The sequence below is a fragment of the Octopus bimaculoides genome, chromosome 5 (genome assembly GCF_001194135.2).
Source record: "Octopus bimaculoides isolate UCB-OBI-ISO-001 chromosome 5, ASM119413v2, whole genome shotgun sequence".
Lineage (NCBI taxonomy): Eukaryota > Metazoa > Mollusca > Cephalopoda > Octopoda > Octopodidae > Octopus > Octopus bimaculoides.
In genome coordinates this window covers 50,966,983-50,984,280 of record NC_068985.1, presented here as the reverse complement: position 1 = coordinate 50,984,280, position 17,298 = coordinate 50,966,983, and the positions used below count along the sequence as shown (strand labels likewise).

Sequence of the window (17,298 nt, the reverse complement as noted above, 5' to 3'; positions counted from 1 at the left end):
TGTGTGTGTGTGTGTGTGTGTGTGTGTGTGTGTGTGTGTGTGTGTGTGTGTGTGTGTGTATGTATGATGTTTACATTATAGATTGTTATTTAAAAACATCAAGAAATATGAAAAGAAGTCTTTTTTATGAAGTACTTCAAATGCAAATGTAGCTTTGAATAATAACTCATAGTATATTAGGTTAAAAAATGAAAAGATCCCTTGAATGGTGGACAGCCATTGACAGGAGTGTGTTTTAAATAAATTTTTTTTAAATACTTGTGTCTTAGGAAAATTTAGAAAATAATAATGCTTATTAGCATTTGAAAAAAAAATGAAAGAAAGCTGATTATCTTTTACCAAATGTTTATGTAATTCTTTTATACTTAGTGGATTAAAAGTTGTTTAAGGAAACCAAAAGCAGTCATCAAGGCATTGAAACTTTATCAGTTTAAATATCTTTCATGACCATGTTCTTAACAAAATACACCACTTATCTGTTCCAATTAAGTTAAAATGGTGGAATGTTTTAATTTTAATAGAAACTCTTCAAAACAAGTAGGGTATATATATATATATATATATATATCATAGAACTAGAGGTGATCCCATGCAGCTTGGATTGGTATCAAAAGGAATAAGTAGCTTAACAGTTTAGCAAATTGTAAGTTTTTACTTTGCAAACTCGTTTTATCTCCCTTCTCCCCACACTTGATACAGATCATATATTAAACAAGATAAATACAGTTTTGGCAAGATCTACAATTAACTTCACCATAGAAAATTAAAAATTGATTATGGAGGGCTAAAAATAACCAAATATTATATTAATATGTTATTCTTATTGACTAGATTTATGAAGTTATGCTTTAAAAAGGAGCAAATATGATGTTACATTTATGCCTTTCCTGTGAGAATGATGGAAGTGTATTGAAATGACTTCTGCTTGAAATTAGAATTGCCATCTTGCCTGAGAGTTCTTACCATTCTCAGATATGATGTATTTCATTTGCCCTAAGTGTTTCTTGGGCTGTTTTTGTCATGGCTACCTTTAATTGTCACTTCATGAATCTTTTTCACCTTACTAGTTTCATAAAATTCACATATGTCCATAATAGTGTAGCTATGTCTCATGTTTAAATTAATAAATTTCTTCAGTACTGAGTCATTTTCTCAATTCTAAGTTAATATCACATATCCTGACTGATTATAATCTATGTATTCCATTCTAATTGCATCAGATCTTCCATATTTGCAAGTCACATTTCCTTACCTTAGATCATCACACTTCTTATATACAATTCCTTTAGTATACCTTTTCTAAGAATGGAGTTGAATTTATTCACTCAAATTAAACTATGAATATCATTTATGAAAGATAATTAAAGACAGTTTATGAATCTTGTCCAATTGTTTTTCTTAAGAAAATTTGTTTGGTTTTTCCACCTTAGATTTTGGGATATAAATTTTTAAGACCTTTTATTTACTTCTAAAATATTTTGTCAAATTCAGCAAAAAAGACAAAAACAAAGCAAAATGTGTGGACATGAGAAAAGGAATCTTAAAACAATTTGCGCAAAAAGGAAACAGAAGGCTAAAAATGGTTTATACAATCAAGATACAATTAGGGGTTGTAAAAACCTATTTGAAATAAATATAGTTTTAGTTTTATTAAAGAAAAAACATTTTGAAAGAATAAGAAAATATCTATGATATCCTTTGGTCGTGATTGTTATAGTCTTGCTCTTAATCTGAAAACTTTGATGTTTGAATTGATGAATATTTCTTAATTAGATGATGAGTGAAAAACTTTGAATTCTATGAAGCATTGTTCAAATTGTATGTAAAACCTAATCAACAATTTCTACCTATATTTTATACTATTCCTGATGTACTGGTATCAGAAGCAAATGATGGCTTTTGCAAACATTCTTTTTTTGATGATTTTCTCTTACTGTTATAAAATTAAAAGTTTCCCTTGATTCTTCTCTTTTTCTCAACAGTTTAATTTGCACTTTGCTTTTAGTACTGTGTGAAAAATGTCCAAGTTAGAGAGGAAGATTGAGTGCAATAATTTTTCAATTATTTTTATATTTCAATTATTATATCTTTTTGTTCTGAGTTTTTGAAAAGGGGAAAAAATAACTTGTTAAAAATATTTATGAACAAATGATTTTTTGACACCAAATATGATGTCTTGCTTCACTTGCCAAATAAGGTGATAAGGGATAGTTGTGCTGGAAATGTTACACAGAAACATATAAACAGACAATTGTGGCATTATACACAAACACATGCATGTGTGCACACAAGTGTGTGCGCACAGGTGCATGCACACACACACACACCCAATGATTTACCAACTTACTTGTGGACTGTCGTTAGGAAGAGTAAGTTTTTCTTTTAATTTATTTAAGATCAATATTCATTTAGATGTTATATATAATATAAAACCAGCACTATAAATATTAATATTAAATATATACCATTTACTCCTTTTGCATAGGTAGCAATGCTTAAAAAAAATAATCATGAAGTTGTATTCCTTCCAACACAAGGAATGTTGGCATTCTTCCTTAGAGTTTTAAAAAGCAGCCTCCCTATACTTGATATTCACTGGCTATGTTTTCATCAAACAAATCTCTTACAATTATCAGCAATTTTTGGCTGATTTTGTCCAGAAACCAAAGAAGAGAATTAAATATCTTCTGTTGAATCTGGACAATGATGTGTGTGTGTATATATATATATAACTTGTAGCTAGTTTCTCAATAGGGTTGTTAGTTGCAAAATCTGAATTTTGTAACTATTATTTTGAATTTTATCTGAAAGCAATCAGAAATAAGAGGTGCATGAAACATGGGTGTTTTTATATGTGCATGCATATACTTGTATGTATGCACAATACATGCCATTGTGTGTGTATGTGAATGTATATATAAACATAATGTGTGTGTGTGTGTGTGTGTGTGTGTGTGTGTGTGTGTGTGTGTGTGCACACAACTTGTATGTAACTTTGTAGCTGGATAAATTTTGTTCAGTACAATGTTTGCTATCTGTGATCTGCAAGTACAGAACAATTTCAAAAATTTACACTCCATGTAAATAGCAAATCTGAGTTTGATGTTAAAACTTTGCAGAAAAAAATATTTTGATTTTATAGAATAATATTTTGTAACCTGTTTTTTTTAGTATTGTAGACCCTTGATAATTTTAATAATATTGCTGATATTTCTCCTTCCCTACAAAAGAAAAAAAGTAATAATAAAAATATATCCAGCATTGTATTTTAACCAATTTTATATAATCACAATATAGTTACAGATAGAACGCCTCATGCATTTTAGTGGCACTAGAGTATTTCCAATATTTGTTTATCTTTCTCAACAAATTGCAAAATTAATTTTCATCTTACATCCCTCTAGACATAAAAGACAAACTGATTTTCTTTGGCCCATGTTTGTGAAAAACCTACTGTAGAATCTACTCTTACCTTTGGTTGTAAATTTAAAAAAAAAATTATAAACATATTATTATGAGATGGAAATTTGTCATAAAGGCTCTATCACCTATTCCCAAGTGAAAAATAAAAGAAAATTTGATTAAAAACTTTAAAAAAATATTTTGAAAGTAAATTTATTACAGAAAATAACAATAGTATCTTTGCAATTTGAATTTAAAAGCATATCAAATCTGATTTTTGTTTCATATGTTGTTTATGTTTTAATTTTTATACTATCCATATCATGTCTTCATTTGAATTGATGTTTGTTTCAGTTGTTAATTATGTTGTTAAAATTAATTGCTAAGACTAACTGGAAGATTATACACTAATTTTATTATATCATTTGACATCATATTTGAATAACAATCACGTATTAATATTTACACACACTTATAATTGATTCTGGTTTATGCAAAGGGTTTACAAAATGTATTTTTTGTTGTTAGAATATATTATCTTTATAAGTAAAAATGTCTTTGTGTTTTTTGAATGAATATATCTGTATGTGTATTTGCAAAAACATACATACATACATACATATTTTGTATATGCAATCCATGAACAGAAAATAGCAACCAAATTCTTGATGCACAAAAGGGGCAGAGATGCTGGAAAACACCAAAAGGTGATAACCAATGCAAACTTTGTGGAGTTAATACCAAAGATATCACCTACACAAAAATGCCATTGTTTTATTATCTGCTGATGAGATGTGATGTAGCAAAGACACTATACAATGATGATAACATTGAAGCCAAAGCAATAAAGACCCACGTGACAGGAAGGAGAAACTTTGTACAGTAGTGGAAATTAGTTGCTCAGCAGATGTCAACATAAAGGTAAAGATCAGCCAAAAAGAAAGCATCTATGCTGAACTATTGAGAAATGTACAGCTACTTTACAAGTCCAGATTTATATCTGTTATTATTTGGGCATTAGGATATGTAACAAGCAGCCTCAGCACCAATATCAAGAAATTAGGCTTCTCAAAATCAGAAAGAAGGAAGCTAATTAGAAGATTACAAATACAAGTCATCAATGGAACTGACAGGATTTGTAAAATTTTCCAAAAGTTTATCATTTAAGTGCATATGCACATGTCTAGACATTTAACTATATGCATGTTAATAAAACAAAACATACAAATTTGCATATGCACTGAATCCAAATATTGCACAAGTACATAGAAACATGCACAAATACCCTATTGATGTTGCTGAAATTCCTGTAACAGAGCCTTGGAACTAGGTTAGAAACCAGCTCATTTTCTATTGGCAAGAAGATACATACATACATTTTTGCTTCTCTCACACTAAGCTCAGCTTTTGTCATTATCTTCTCTCTCTATTCTCCTTCTTAGAGTAGTGAGCACTCTTCAGTTTTGTGACATTCAAAGTGATCTCAAAAGATTCATCCAGAATATTCTTTCAAGCGGTTAGTGTTAGAAAAGGCATCCATCTGCAGAAACCCTACTAAAGCCGAGTTAGATATGTGAAATATGTCCTTTGACCTGTCTTGGAGGACAGTAAGTCTGGAAAAGAATTGACTCAAGACTGATGACCTGTCTAACCCATTCCCGCATGGAAAATGAACATAAAAATCATATATACATAAAGTAGAAGTGGAGGTGTGTTCATTTTTCATGAGTGAATAGATCATTTATGCAAGGGTATATCTTACAATATACCTTGCATCATAAAATCATCAGAGTTTGTATAATAGATGCAATGTTAGCTTTGAGATAATTTGTAGTATTCTGACAGTTACATTGTTTCTGTAAAGTCTCTCTGATTTCATGATGTTATCTTATTGTAAGGTATATCTTTTGTATAAATGATCTTTTCTTTAGTGAAAAATGTGTAAGGATATAACAAGTGTATGAACATATTTCCACTTTTATTTTTCTATATTTATTCTGTTTTTAATATTGACAAAGAACAACTACAAAATACTCTTGGATTTCTCTTCACAGACAAATCTTTCAAAATAAAGGAACACATAGAGATCTAAAGATTGGTTATATGCTATACCCTAAATACTGCACTACACGCACACATGTGCACACGCACACACACACATTAGGAGTGCTGTAAAGTAGTAATACCATATGTTCAAGGAAATAGTCTGCTATCATATCACAAATAGTTTTCAAGCCAATAAAAGGTGTCCTTGCAATCAAACAATCAACATAATGTTAATGACCAAACATAACGTGGACATGTACTGTGTGTTTGTATACTCTGTCTGATAGCCCATGGAAAACAAGGACTTTAGTGAGCTGCATATTTGGTATTGCATGCTTAATGAATTTTGTAAGGTTAACACATGCAAGGAGAAACATATGTACTATATATCCTGATGGTGTGAGCATTTGGAAATGCCAAAGATAATTTGACAAATTCAAAAATGGTGACTGCAATCTTTTATATGGATATCAATCAGAAATACCTACTGTTCTCAATAATGACACCGTGAAAACAGGAATTGAAGGGGATCTGTGTCAAAAAACCAGGGAGCTTAATAAACCTTGGTCCACTGCAGAAGATCATCTCAAACATGTTGGGAGAATGTATAAGGAAGGTATATGAGTACCTCATGATCTTTCCTTGAGAATAAAGCAGTGCATTTAATAAATTGCTAATCAGGATTGAAGAAATACTTTCTTAATTAAATTGTAACAGGTGATGAGAAATGGATAGTTTATTCCAACAATAAATACAAGAAGCAGTGGTTTTCACCAAATGAAATTCTAGTTCCAATACCCAAAGAAATTTTTGCTCTGTATTTGGTGGAATACAATAGGTATTGTTCACTTCAAATTATTGGAATAAGGGAAAAGCATCTCTGCAGAACTTCATTGTCAACGACTCGAATGTCAAGTTTTGTTCAAAAACCAACTGGCTCTAGTCAAAAGACATAGAGTTATCCTGCACCATGATAATTTATATATATTTTAATCTGTAAAGCTCAATTTAATTTTAATTTTTTATAAATTGATTTTAATTGAGTTTTTACCTGTAATTTTGGATTTTGTCCCTAATATTATTATATATATATATATATATCAATTAATTTCTTAAAACTGAAGCTGAGAGCTTGTCTCACAACTTGAGTTTCACACAACTGAGATCTTCAGGTAAAGTAGTGATGTGAAACTCATGTTGCAAAGCAAGATCTCAGCTTCAGTTTTAATAAAAAATGACATATCCTCTACAACATGTACTGAGTACTTCTTTCTCATTCATCCTACGTTAAACAATGCACACTGAACTACAAAAAAAATGTGATTTTTTCAAATGTCATTTTTATATGGTAAATTCCAAAAATTTATTTCAGGGATGTAAGTGTAAATATTCCAAGACATGCTGGTTTATGGCCAAGACCCAAATCGCAGGTAACCTTTCAACTTTCCCTGAAATAAGATGTCAAAATGCAGCTGTATTGAATGTCGTGGGTGACAGTCGCAAACAATTGTTATGAAAACTGAAATGCATGTGTATCTTGTGGAGGTTATGGGTATAAAAATCAACTTGAACCGTGTTCCTGGCATTCATAAACCACGTATCTTATTTCTCTCTGACATGCAAATTCTTCAAGCCCCATCTACAATTCATCTGTGCTGTTCAAAACACATCCTCAACTCAAGCTTCTCTTCAAAAGATGATATCTGTGCATACATAGACTACACTATCTTCTTCATTTACCCCTCTCACCTGTATCTCAGCAATACAACTCAGAGTCTCCTTTCTTGCTCCCTCAAATATATCTACTCCCTTTTTTTCTTTCCAAGTTCCTTGAACTATCAACAACACTTTAACCATATCTCTTCTGCATTGAGAACATATATCTCATTTCTTGCCATTCCAAAATCATCCTCAGTGGCTTCAATGCTCATTTCTCTTGGTTCTCATACCCATCCCTAACAATGCTGCCATAAGATGGTCATGGTTGGAATGTCTTTGGTCATAGATAGGATCAATCAAATTTGCCTGACAAAAACAAGTTGTTTAACTTTAGACAAGAGTGCCCCAGACATCAGCTGTTTTTGAGTTGATGAGAATCTTCAGTCTTTTGAATTCAGGCTCTCCGCTACTGGTTCTACATATAAATCATATTATTCTATTAGTTTTCTTGTGTCTTTATTGATAATCATCATTAGATGTATCCACCTGAGAAAACAGTCAATCATTAAAATATTTAGAACCATTCAAGTCTTCTATTATAATTTAATTTACGTTTAGGTTGCTTCAAAGGAATATTAAATCAACCTAGTATTTCTCTGATACTTTATTTGAACTCAATGTAATAAGCTGTAACCAAATATAGCTGGTAATTTTCTCAGTTACTCTAATGATGTTGTCGATGGAAAACATTTATTAGTAACAAAAGGGTATTAAGAATGTGTGCTTAGAGACTTTTAATAGAAGCAAAATCACGACCAAAATCATTTCATTGAGAATGACTTAAATGAAGGCCTCAGTCAAAGAAGCTAAATATTTTTTCATTTTACAATCAGTCAACAAGTCAGATTATATGTTTTTACTGTGCTTTTTTCGTTATTAACAACGCCTTGAACATTATTTACAATTTATCATATTAAAACAATGAAACGAAGGAAAGGACATTAGTGTAAAACCATGAAACTAGTAATGGCTATTAATTCAACTGAATACATCTGTGGTGATTGACTTAATTTGTGTAAGATTTGCAACATTATATTCATCTCAACGATGAGAATTGAACTGTGATAATTCTGTCTATTATTTAGTATTATTTGGGGTCATTTGACGGCTATTTGTAGCGGATTGAACGAACACGTCGAGGTACACTCAAGCGCCTTGCACAGTATTCGCTCTTACTAATAGTGCCTACTTTGAAGTTCCTTGAATTCTAGGGATTATCCGTTTGTTTTCTAGTTTAAATAAGTTATTCACTCTATATTAGATTATTTCCTCCACCATACAACACAGTTTCTGAGTATAAATCACACTAATCTCCCAATAAAACGTGAGGATTAAAGTATAGGCACGAAATATTAAAAATGTAATCAGAGTTATCTCCCATAAAAATGACAGCTCGTGTGCAATTTCACCAACCTTGTTATTGATGACGACGACGAATAAAAGTTATTTTTGTCATCCTTACTTACGCGAATGATTCATCTGGTACATGTGAGTTTGTTTTTAACATGGCTAAATCATTCGCGCTTCAAAAAAAGAACAATCTTTCTAAAATAGACTGCAGCCGAAAGGGATCTATTGATGCGCCCATCTTATCTCTTTGCCAATATATCAATTCCCTAGAACAATACTTCACAACAAGTTCTTGTTCTGGCAGAATTATAATATTCGAAGATGTAAGTTTTTTTCATTGTATTGCATACATACAGAGAAACACAAATACGTGCTTATGGCTATGAAGGGACTTAGTGTAATGATATGCACGTGTTTCTGTATCTGATATAGCTAATATAATTTTGTCTGCTGGTCCGGTAATGTTTTTATTCCTGAAGTTGTATCTACGATCAACTTGTTAGTCTTAGGCCTGAATATTTTTGCGTACATTATCACAATTGTCGTTTTACTATATCACACGCATATACAGATACACTAATATGGCATTAATGAAAGGACGAATAAAATGGTTTGCATATTTTGATATTTCACTTGTTTTATATACGTTAGGTTTATATCTTCCTGTTCATTCACGGGGTATCTGGGGAATAAACAGTTGAAAAGTAGAACAACCATTCATTGGTGAGAGATATTTTTATGTTAATAAATATATAGATTAGTTATTAATTTTGTTTCACCAAAATACACCTCCCTCTAACGATGAGTCTTGTCCGATGACAATGTAAACAATCACTACTTTGCTTCCGTTTCTACTGTTTCACTTACCTGGAGAATGTTTACAGCTTATGCTGTTGTTGCTATATTGCTCGTTCCTTAACCGCTTTGTATCCCTGGAGCACCATAAATTTGGAGGATTTTCCCTTTTCCCAGCGACAAACACAAACAAAATCTATATGCCGTAACGACATCCTATAGCCGGTCGTCTTAAAAGAGAACTGGAGGACTATGATGAATAAGAGGAGGCTGAGGACTGATCCTTGGTGGGCCACTACCCCTACCCAGAATTCTTCACTGTACTTATTGCCAACTCTCACCTTACTGACAGCATCCCTGTACATGGCTTGCACAGCTCTCACTAACCATTCACCTATCCCTAGTTTCCTCATTGACCACCAGATAAGGGAGCGGGGGACCCTGTCAAAGGCTTTCTCCATGTAAACAAAAACCAGGTACAGAAGTTTATCTTTGGCTGGATATTTCTCCTACAGCTGTCTTACCAGAAATATAGCATCAGTGGTGATTTCCCTAGCATGGACCCAGACTGCATCTCATCTAGGCTGACTCTCTCCCTAATTAGTTGGGCTATGACCCTCTCCGTGACCTTTGTTACCTCATCCAACAACTTGATACCGCTGTAATTATTTCTATCTAATGCGTCACCTTTACCTTCTATCTTTTCTCTTGTCAAAGGAAATATTTCTCCAGCGTTCGCTATTTTACCTTCGTCTGGTCTAATGACCCTCCATGTTTGTTTTCATTTTCGTTTTCATATTTGTTTTCCCGGTGGCACGTGTAAAGACATTCGAGCGAGATCGTTGCCAGTGCCGCTGGACTGGCTCCTGTGCAGGTGGCACGTAAAATACACCATTTTGAGCGTGGCCGTTGCCAGTACCGCCTGACTGGCCTTCGTGCCAGTGGCACGTAAAAGCACCCACTACACTCTCGGAGTGGTTGGCGTTAGGAAGGGCATCCAGCTGTAGAAACTCTGCCAAATCAGATTGGAGAGCCTGGTGTAGCCATCTGGTTCACCAGTCCTCAGTCAAACCGTCCAACCTATGCTAGCATGGAAAGCGGATGTTAAATGATGATGATGATGATATATATATATATATATATATATATATATATATATATTATTTATATATATATAATGACGGTCGAGTTACTGGGACTTCACAATAGATTTAGCTGTACTCTCAGTAATGAATGACACCATCAGTTAATAACATTATTTTAACCTTTTAGAAATCTCATGTGCTCCCCTGACATGCCTGTGCATCCTTTCTTCTTTATGGGTTTTGTTAACCTTTCTGTCTTGTGTTTTTCCCTGAGTATTATCTATGTATTTTTGGCTATCATTGGTGTCTTTCTTTACTCTTTTCTAATGGTTTGTAATGCATCTGAGCACTATATACAAAAAGCTTAGTTGGTACACACACACATATATAATGTCCACTTTTCCAGGCTTGCTTGTGACAGATGAGATTCATTGAGGCAAATTTTTTAAAACTGTATGTATTTGCTATTGTTAACCCTTACCTGTTTCCAAGCAAGATAATATTTCCTTTACATCTTTAAACATAAACAGCACAATGGCTGGATATACTTTCATGGAAGTTTGCATATGAATGAACTGTCTGTAAGACAGTAGCAATACGTATGCAGTGCCAGATTTAAGACAAATGAGGCCCTGTGCTAGTTAAGTTACTTGGACAGTCAATTGTTTATACACGATGCTATGTTAAAAAAATTGTGTAAAAGCATTCACATTATTAATTTCACTTTTGTAAGTTTTAGGAAAAATATTTGAATGTTTGACATTTGAACAATTCATCATAAAAAATTTGGGGGTCAGGAAGATGGGTCACCCCCAACAACTGTTCAACAGAACCCTGTGCTTGTGTACACCTAAGCACAATGGTAAATCCTGCACTGTATATATGTGTATATATATCTCAGATTTCTGCCTAGTTTCTATCTCATCTAACACAGACCTTCACAAGTCATTGGTTGGTCTGGTTCTATCATGGAAGGCACTTGCTCAAGGTGCTGCAAAGCCATGTGGTTGTGAAGTGAACTTCTTAACTACATAACTATGCCTGTGCCACTTTGTAAAATGAGATAGGATGGTCATGGTTGGAACATCTTTAATCAGGGTTCTTCCTAGTTAGCTAGGGTAACAATATTATGGCAACGGAAATGACTCCCCTTTAGTTTACTTATGTGAGTTAAGTGTTTCTCTCGATTTCCTCCTTGTCCAAAATGTACTAATATATGTAATGAAAAGATAGGATTCACAATAGACCCTCTTCTGTGTTCAGTTTAATTGTAAGTTTGAATATTGCTTGTATTTATTTTATATTATTTTCATTTTTTAGGCTGAATCTGATGGAGTGAAGAAGAAAGGCTGTCGATGGCTTTTTACAACTCATGAGCTGGTCCATCTTGAGGATACTGTAAACATATTTAATTTAATTTGTCTTTTTAATGCTTTTGGTTAGTTTTTTGAGGATAAGGATTCTCCATTATTTGTGAATAGAGTGACCATTGACCATCACACAAATCTTAGCAAAACCCAGAACCACATCAATACTCATTTCAGTGGCTGACTATGAATTTCTGTTCTGAGAGATTGTGAGCTGAAGCAGTTTCTTGTCGCCTTCTCTTGGCTTGAAAGATGTACTATACTCAATACTATAGGCCAACAGATCACTTGTTAAATTATACTGTGCTCCTGTTTCATAGAGCAAGGTGTTGTATTATATGGCATCTATGTATTATTAAGTAGATTGAGTCAGCTAGTGATGACTGTCTGATTCTTCAGCTGGCAGCCCAACACGTTTTAACTCCCTGGTCTTTCTTGTGAAATACTAATTTTGTATGAAAGACTTGAGGTATCACTGAGGGTTACGGGCACCATTATTTTTTTTTTTCATGATAATTGATGAGACTATGAACTTTACAAAGGATGATTAGAACTGAATAATATTGATATTAGATGGTGAGATAAATATGGAATAAAACAATAAAGTTCTTGATAAAAGAAAATGAAAGAAGTTCAGAAATACTTCGTTAAATTTGTGACTGTATTTTAATAACTTTTACGAAAATGAAAGTTTGTAAAGAGATAACACTTGGTTGAAGGTAGTGGACAAAATATAGGTGGCAAAAGGAGTGATAAATGAGGAGAGAGTATGTGAGTGGAGGACCAGTCAGCTCTTTGGAGCTGACTGTAAAATGGTAAAAAGTCTGTTAGAAACTCAATTATCTTAAAATATGTACCTAATCATTATTTTAAAGCATTTAGCTGGAGAGACATTCTGATCTAGCTAGATTGGACCAATGAAGGAACTTCTACATGATTTTTTGACCTACTAGAATTGGTAGCTGAATTATTTTTAAAATTACACTCTTCAAAAGCAAACAGACATATGGTCCTATAAAAATTATATACTGATTGTGGATGGGCTTTCTTTAGGTTTGCTTGATCAGGGCTGACTTAAGGTTAAACCACAGCTATAACTATTGCTTGATCTTCATCAGTAATCTTTCAGTTGTTAGTTAGAAGTTTGGAAAGAGAGATTCAAGTGAGAAAGACTAAATGATTGTGTTCATATTTTAGTACAGTCATTGCAGTAGGTATAGTTATCTAAAACAAAGAACTGAAAATAATGAGATGATAAATGAAATATTGTGTGTGGAACATGAGTTCAACTAAATGTAATAAGACAATGAAATAGAGGAATACAAATATGAGTAAATATTAAAGTAATAATGATATTTCAGTGATAGACTCAGACAGTGATTAGTTCAGCAACTGATATCTTGGAGTTAAAATGTGATGTCCAGGGGAATAATAAGAATAGTAATAGCAAAGTGTGTTAGCTTGTTTAACCCTATGCTAGCAATTATTGACCAGCAGTGGTCCAGGCGACCATTGTCTCTAACTCTTTTTTTTAAATATTTTGTGAAAATGTATCTTGAATTACTTTATTCAATGTATCCTTTTTTAAAGACAATAATATCAATTTCTGGGAGATTTGGTTGCTATTTCTAGTAGGATAAGTAATCAATATTGTTTAACCTCTGTGGTTATGGGTAAATAAATGTGTTGAAATTGAACTTAAATTCATATTCATTATCTGTTTTATGATGTTTGCTTGCAATATTCACAGGTAGCACCACTAGAAGAAATAACTGGGGATGCTGTTTTTAAATTTGAACCCTTTGTGATGCATATACAATGCCGAGAATTACATGATGCTCAAACAATTGTAAGTCCTAAATTGTCATTAAGAGTCCTTAAAAGAACTTTTGAAATATGTCTCTTTTCAATACATTCAGTTAATACAAAAATAAACATTAAAGATCCTTCTTTGCCTTGATTGTAGTTTAGGTCAGTAAAAGATAGTTGTTAGCAGTTTTTATCTCTCAAGTAATTTTTTAATGTTCTTAACTGATAATATTTGTGTCAAGCTTAAGGCAGTGAACTGGCAGAATCGATAACATGCTGGGCAAAATGATTAGCATTTTGTATGTCTTGCGAAGAGCTATTGGGGCAAGCGAAACCGTCATGGCACCTGTGCCCAGCATCGCCTTCCTGGCACTTGTGCCGGATGGCATGTGTAAAGACATTCGAGTGAGATTGTTGCCAGTGCCGCTGAACTGGCTCCTGTGCAGGTGGCACGTAAAATACACCATTTTGAGCGTGGCTGATGCCAGTACCGCCTGACTGGCCTTCATGCTGGTGGCACGTAAAAGCACCCACTACACTCTCGGAGTGGTTGGCATTAGGAAGGGCATCCAGCTGTAGAAACTCTGCCAAATCAGATTGGAGCCTGGTGTAGCCATCTGGTTTCACCAATCATCAATCAAATCGTCCAACCTATGCTAGCATGGAAAGCGGATGTTAAACAACGACGATGATGATATCTATATGTTCCAAGTTCAAATTCCTCTGAAGTTGACTTTGTATAAATTAAGTACTAGTTAAGCACTGGGGTTGATGTAATCAACTCACTGCTTCCCTGAAATTGCTGGCCTTGTGCCAAAATTTAAAATCAATATTTATGTCTAGCTTCTCTTCTCAGAAAAAATTCAAAAGATTTTCAAAATGATAAGAATATTGGATAAATGATATGTAGTATTTGTTCCAGCTTTTTACATTCTGAGTTCAAATCCTGCTGAGTAAATTTGGTCTTTCATCCTTCTGGAGTCAATAAAGTAAATAAATCCAGTCTAGGGCTGTGGATTGGTGGAATTGTAAGAGCTTTGGTCAAACTGTTTTGTGATATTACTTTTGATACTTTTACATTCTGTGTTCCTTGGTGAACATTCTGTACTTTAGTTCTATTCATCATGGAAATGTCTGTTTTAGTGATAATGCTCCAGGTCTTCCTGGAAGACACCAATGAAATAGTGATGTATTAGGAGTGATGATGATGATGATGTTCACCACCATCACCACAACTATTATTATCATCTCAGTTCAGGAGTTGTCAAAAGAACACCCTAATCTTTAAAATTTGAATTAAATGGACAAGCATTGTGCAAGTATCATCTTCATCATGAACAAAACTACCACCATCATCACTGTTATCTCATTACAAATATATTGATTGAACAAATATGCTTTACACAACTGTTTCAGACTTCCAAGGTTACAAAAAACTGAAAATGAGCAAATGTTTGTTTAATTGCAAATCTAATAGTAACCACTTTCTACTTAATTTATGGATATTTTGGTGGCTATACATCTTAATCTTTGATGTGAAGCTGAAGATGAGTTGCATAAATATGATATGGATAAATGTAGATCTCTGTGTATGTTTTTTTATACTGATTTTCCTTTTGGTTTTGGGTGTATTTTTCCTCTGTCTTCATTACCCTTTGAACTATGCAACGACCAAAGTAAGAGGTGGGCAGTACAGTCTCACTTCTATAGGGTTTATGTTACTCTTCTTTAACATGACTTTCATTGATCTTTGAACAACTTTTGTCACTTAACCAAGATCTGATCATGGTGTAGTTGGTTCTTGATGATCTTACTGGAAAAACATGTGTCAGAAATATGCTCAACATGTCTGAGATATCTTAGTTGATGCCTGTGATGTATGGATTCAATGTGGCTAGCATTAGTTTGACAAACTTCTGTGTGTATAATTCTATCTTGCCAAGATGCTAAAACTACCTTCTGGAGTCAATAGATGTTAAAAGCCTCTAGAGTCTTGATGTAGCTGTGTGTGGTCCATATTTTGTACCCACGCAGGAGAGAAAGTGGGAACACAGACTGTCTAATAGATAAGGATCTAGATCTAGAAGCTTAGGCAGTTATTTAGAAAGACTCTTTCTAAACCACAAAAAAAGTGCTGTGGTATGTCTTGACCACTCAGGCAACTCCAAGGGAAGTTAGACATCAGAGAAACTAAGGATAAATGGTTTGCCGATGTTCTGTGACAAGAAGATCAAAGGTGTGTGATTAGTTGGATTGCAAAGCAATATACTAGAATCAAGACATTGCAGGAAAATGTGTACAGAATGTTAGCAGTACACTGGCCCTCACTATCACTGAGAAGAAAGCAACTTGGAAATATAGCTCAAGAGGTTACTAAATGTAGATAGCATTTGAACTTAGAATGGAAAGAAATTAAACTAAATACTGTAATCGACCCTTGGGTACCTTTAGTGGAAATCACTTTGTTGTAAGCATTCCAACCAGATCTCTGCTTTGAAGATAACATAACTTGATGTGTTATTTACTACAGCAACTTTCTTTTAACAGTCCTATTGTTTGTTAAATAGTGCTGATGGAAAAGGTTTCTCAGTAGAGAGCCACAGCTCATAGAACAAGAACCCAAACTTGCAGTTAGCACTTTAAAAAGCAGTCCCCACCAGCTGGTATATAATCCTGCATGGTCTTTTTCTCTTGTCCATGAGAGTAAGTATAAAATTGTTTTGTGAGGTGCACCCAGCTGGGTTATATGCTGAGATCAAAATATTGGATAGCAGTAACTTGAGTCATGATATCTTCTTCCCTCCACCCCAGTCATCAACTTTTACCTTAATCAAAACTATTCAGCCCTAAGGATATCCTGCAAATGTTATGGCTACTATTATTTCTCCTTTCACTAAGCCATTAAAAAAGTGTGCTTACCATTTTAGTTACTCTGTTGTCTTCCTAACTACAGATAATATTGCTGTATTCATTGAACAATAAATTTATTTTGAAGGAATGTTGAAAATATTTCAATATTTACTCATTTGTTTCAGCATGCTGTGTCTGTCGCTTCTGGATTTCGCAACTCTGGTATTACAGTCAACAGAAAGGGGAAGATTATTGCTGTAAGGGAGGCCTTTGATAAAATTTTTTTATTATTTAATTTTTTGTTGTTGCAGCTATTTGACAAGAGATTTGATCTGAGAGTGGCTGAAAATACTAAGACAGATGCAACAGAGTAGAGTCATTTTAGTAATTTAAAACACACATATACTGATATATAGATTTTAAGATGATAATTTCCTTAATAAGATATGTATACAGTGGAGTAGAATATCAGTATCCAGGTCATACGTCTGTGACCAATGACTTTAATACAAGCGATTATTTTATTTTATGTCACAATAGTGACTTTGGTTGTAAGTTTCTGTAGATGCCTTGAGTGACAAAGGAAATATCTGGTAATTTAGGTGGAACAAATATAATGTATTTTAATTTGAGAGCACAATTTTTCAGTTTTAATATAGATGTTTATATTTTATTGATGTTTACATCATTCACAAAAAAATTGGCAACACACACTCTCTCTCTCTCTCTCTCTCTCTCTCTCGCTCTCTCTCTCTCTCGCTCTCTCTCTCTCTCTCTCAAGGTTTCAGCATGGTTTCCATATGCTAAATTCCACTCAGAAGGCAACTCAGTGCTGTGATAGAAGACATTTCCTGAAAGTTGGCACAATGAAATTG

General features: G+C 33.5%; 1 protein-coding gene across 1 annotated transcript in view; it reads left to right on the top strand.

The window, feature by feature from the left end:
* LOC106875965 (alpha-L-fucosidase) overlaps window positions 1-17,298 on the top strand; it is a 66,546-nt gene that overhangs the window by 41,213 nt on the left and 8,035 nt on the right. Inside the window, exons 8-11 of the mRNA XM_052968378.1 lie at window positions 6,821-6,878; window positions 11,718-11,795; window positions 13,515-13,613; window positions 16,609-16,680. Coding sequence (XP_052824338.1) covers window positions 6,821-6,878; window positions 11,718-11,795; window positions 13,515-13,613; window positions 16,609-16,680 — 307 coding nt within the window. The remainder of the gene's footprint in view (window positions 1-6,820; window positions 6,879-11,717; window positions 11,796-13,514; window positions 13,614-16,608; window positions 16,681-17,298) is intronic.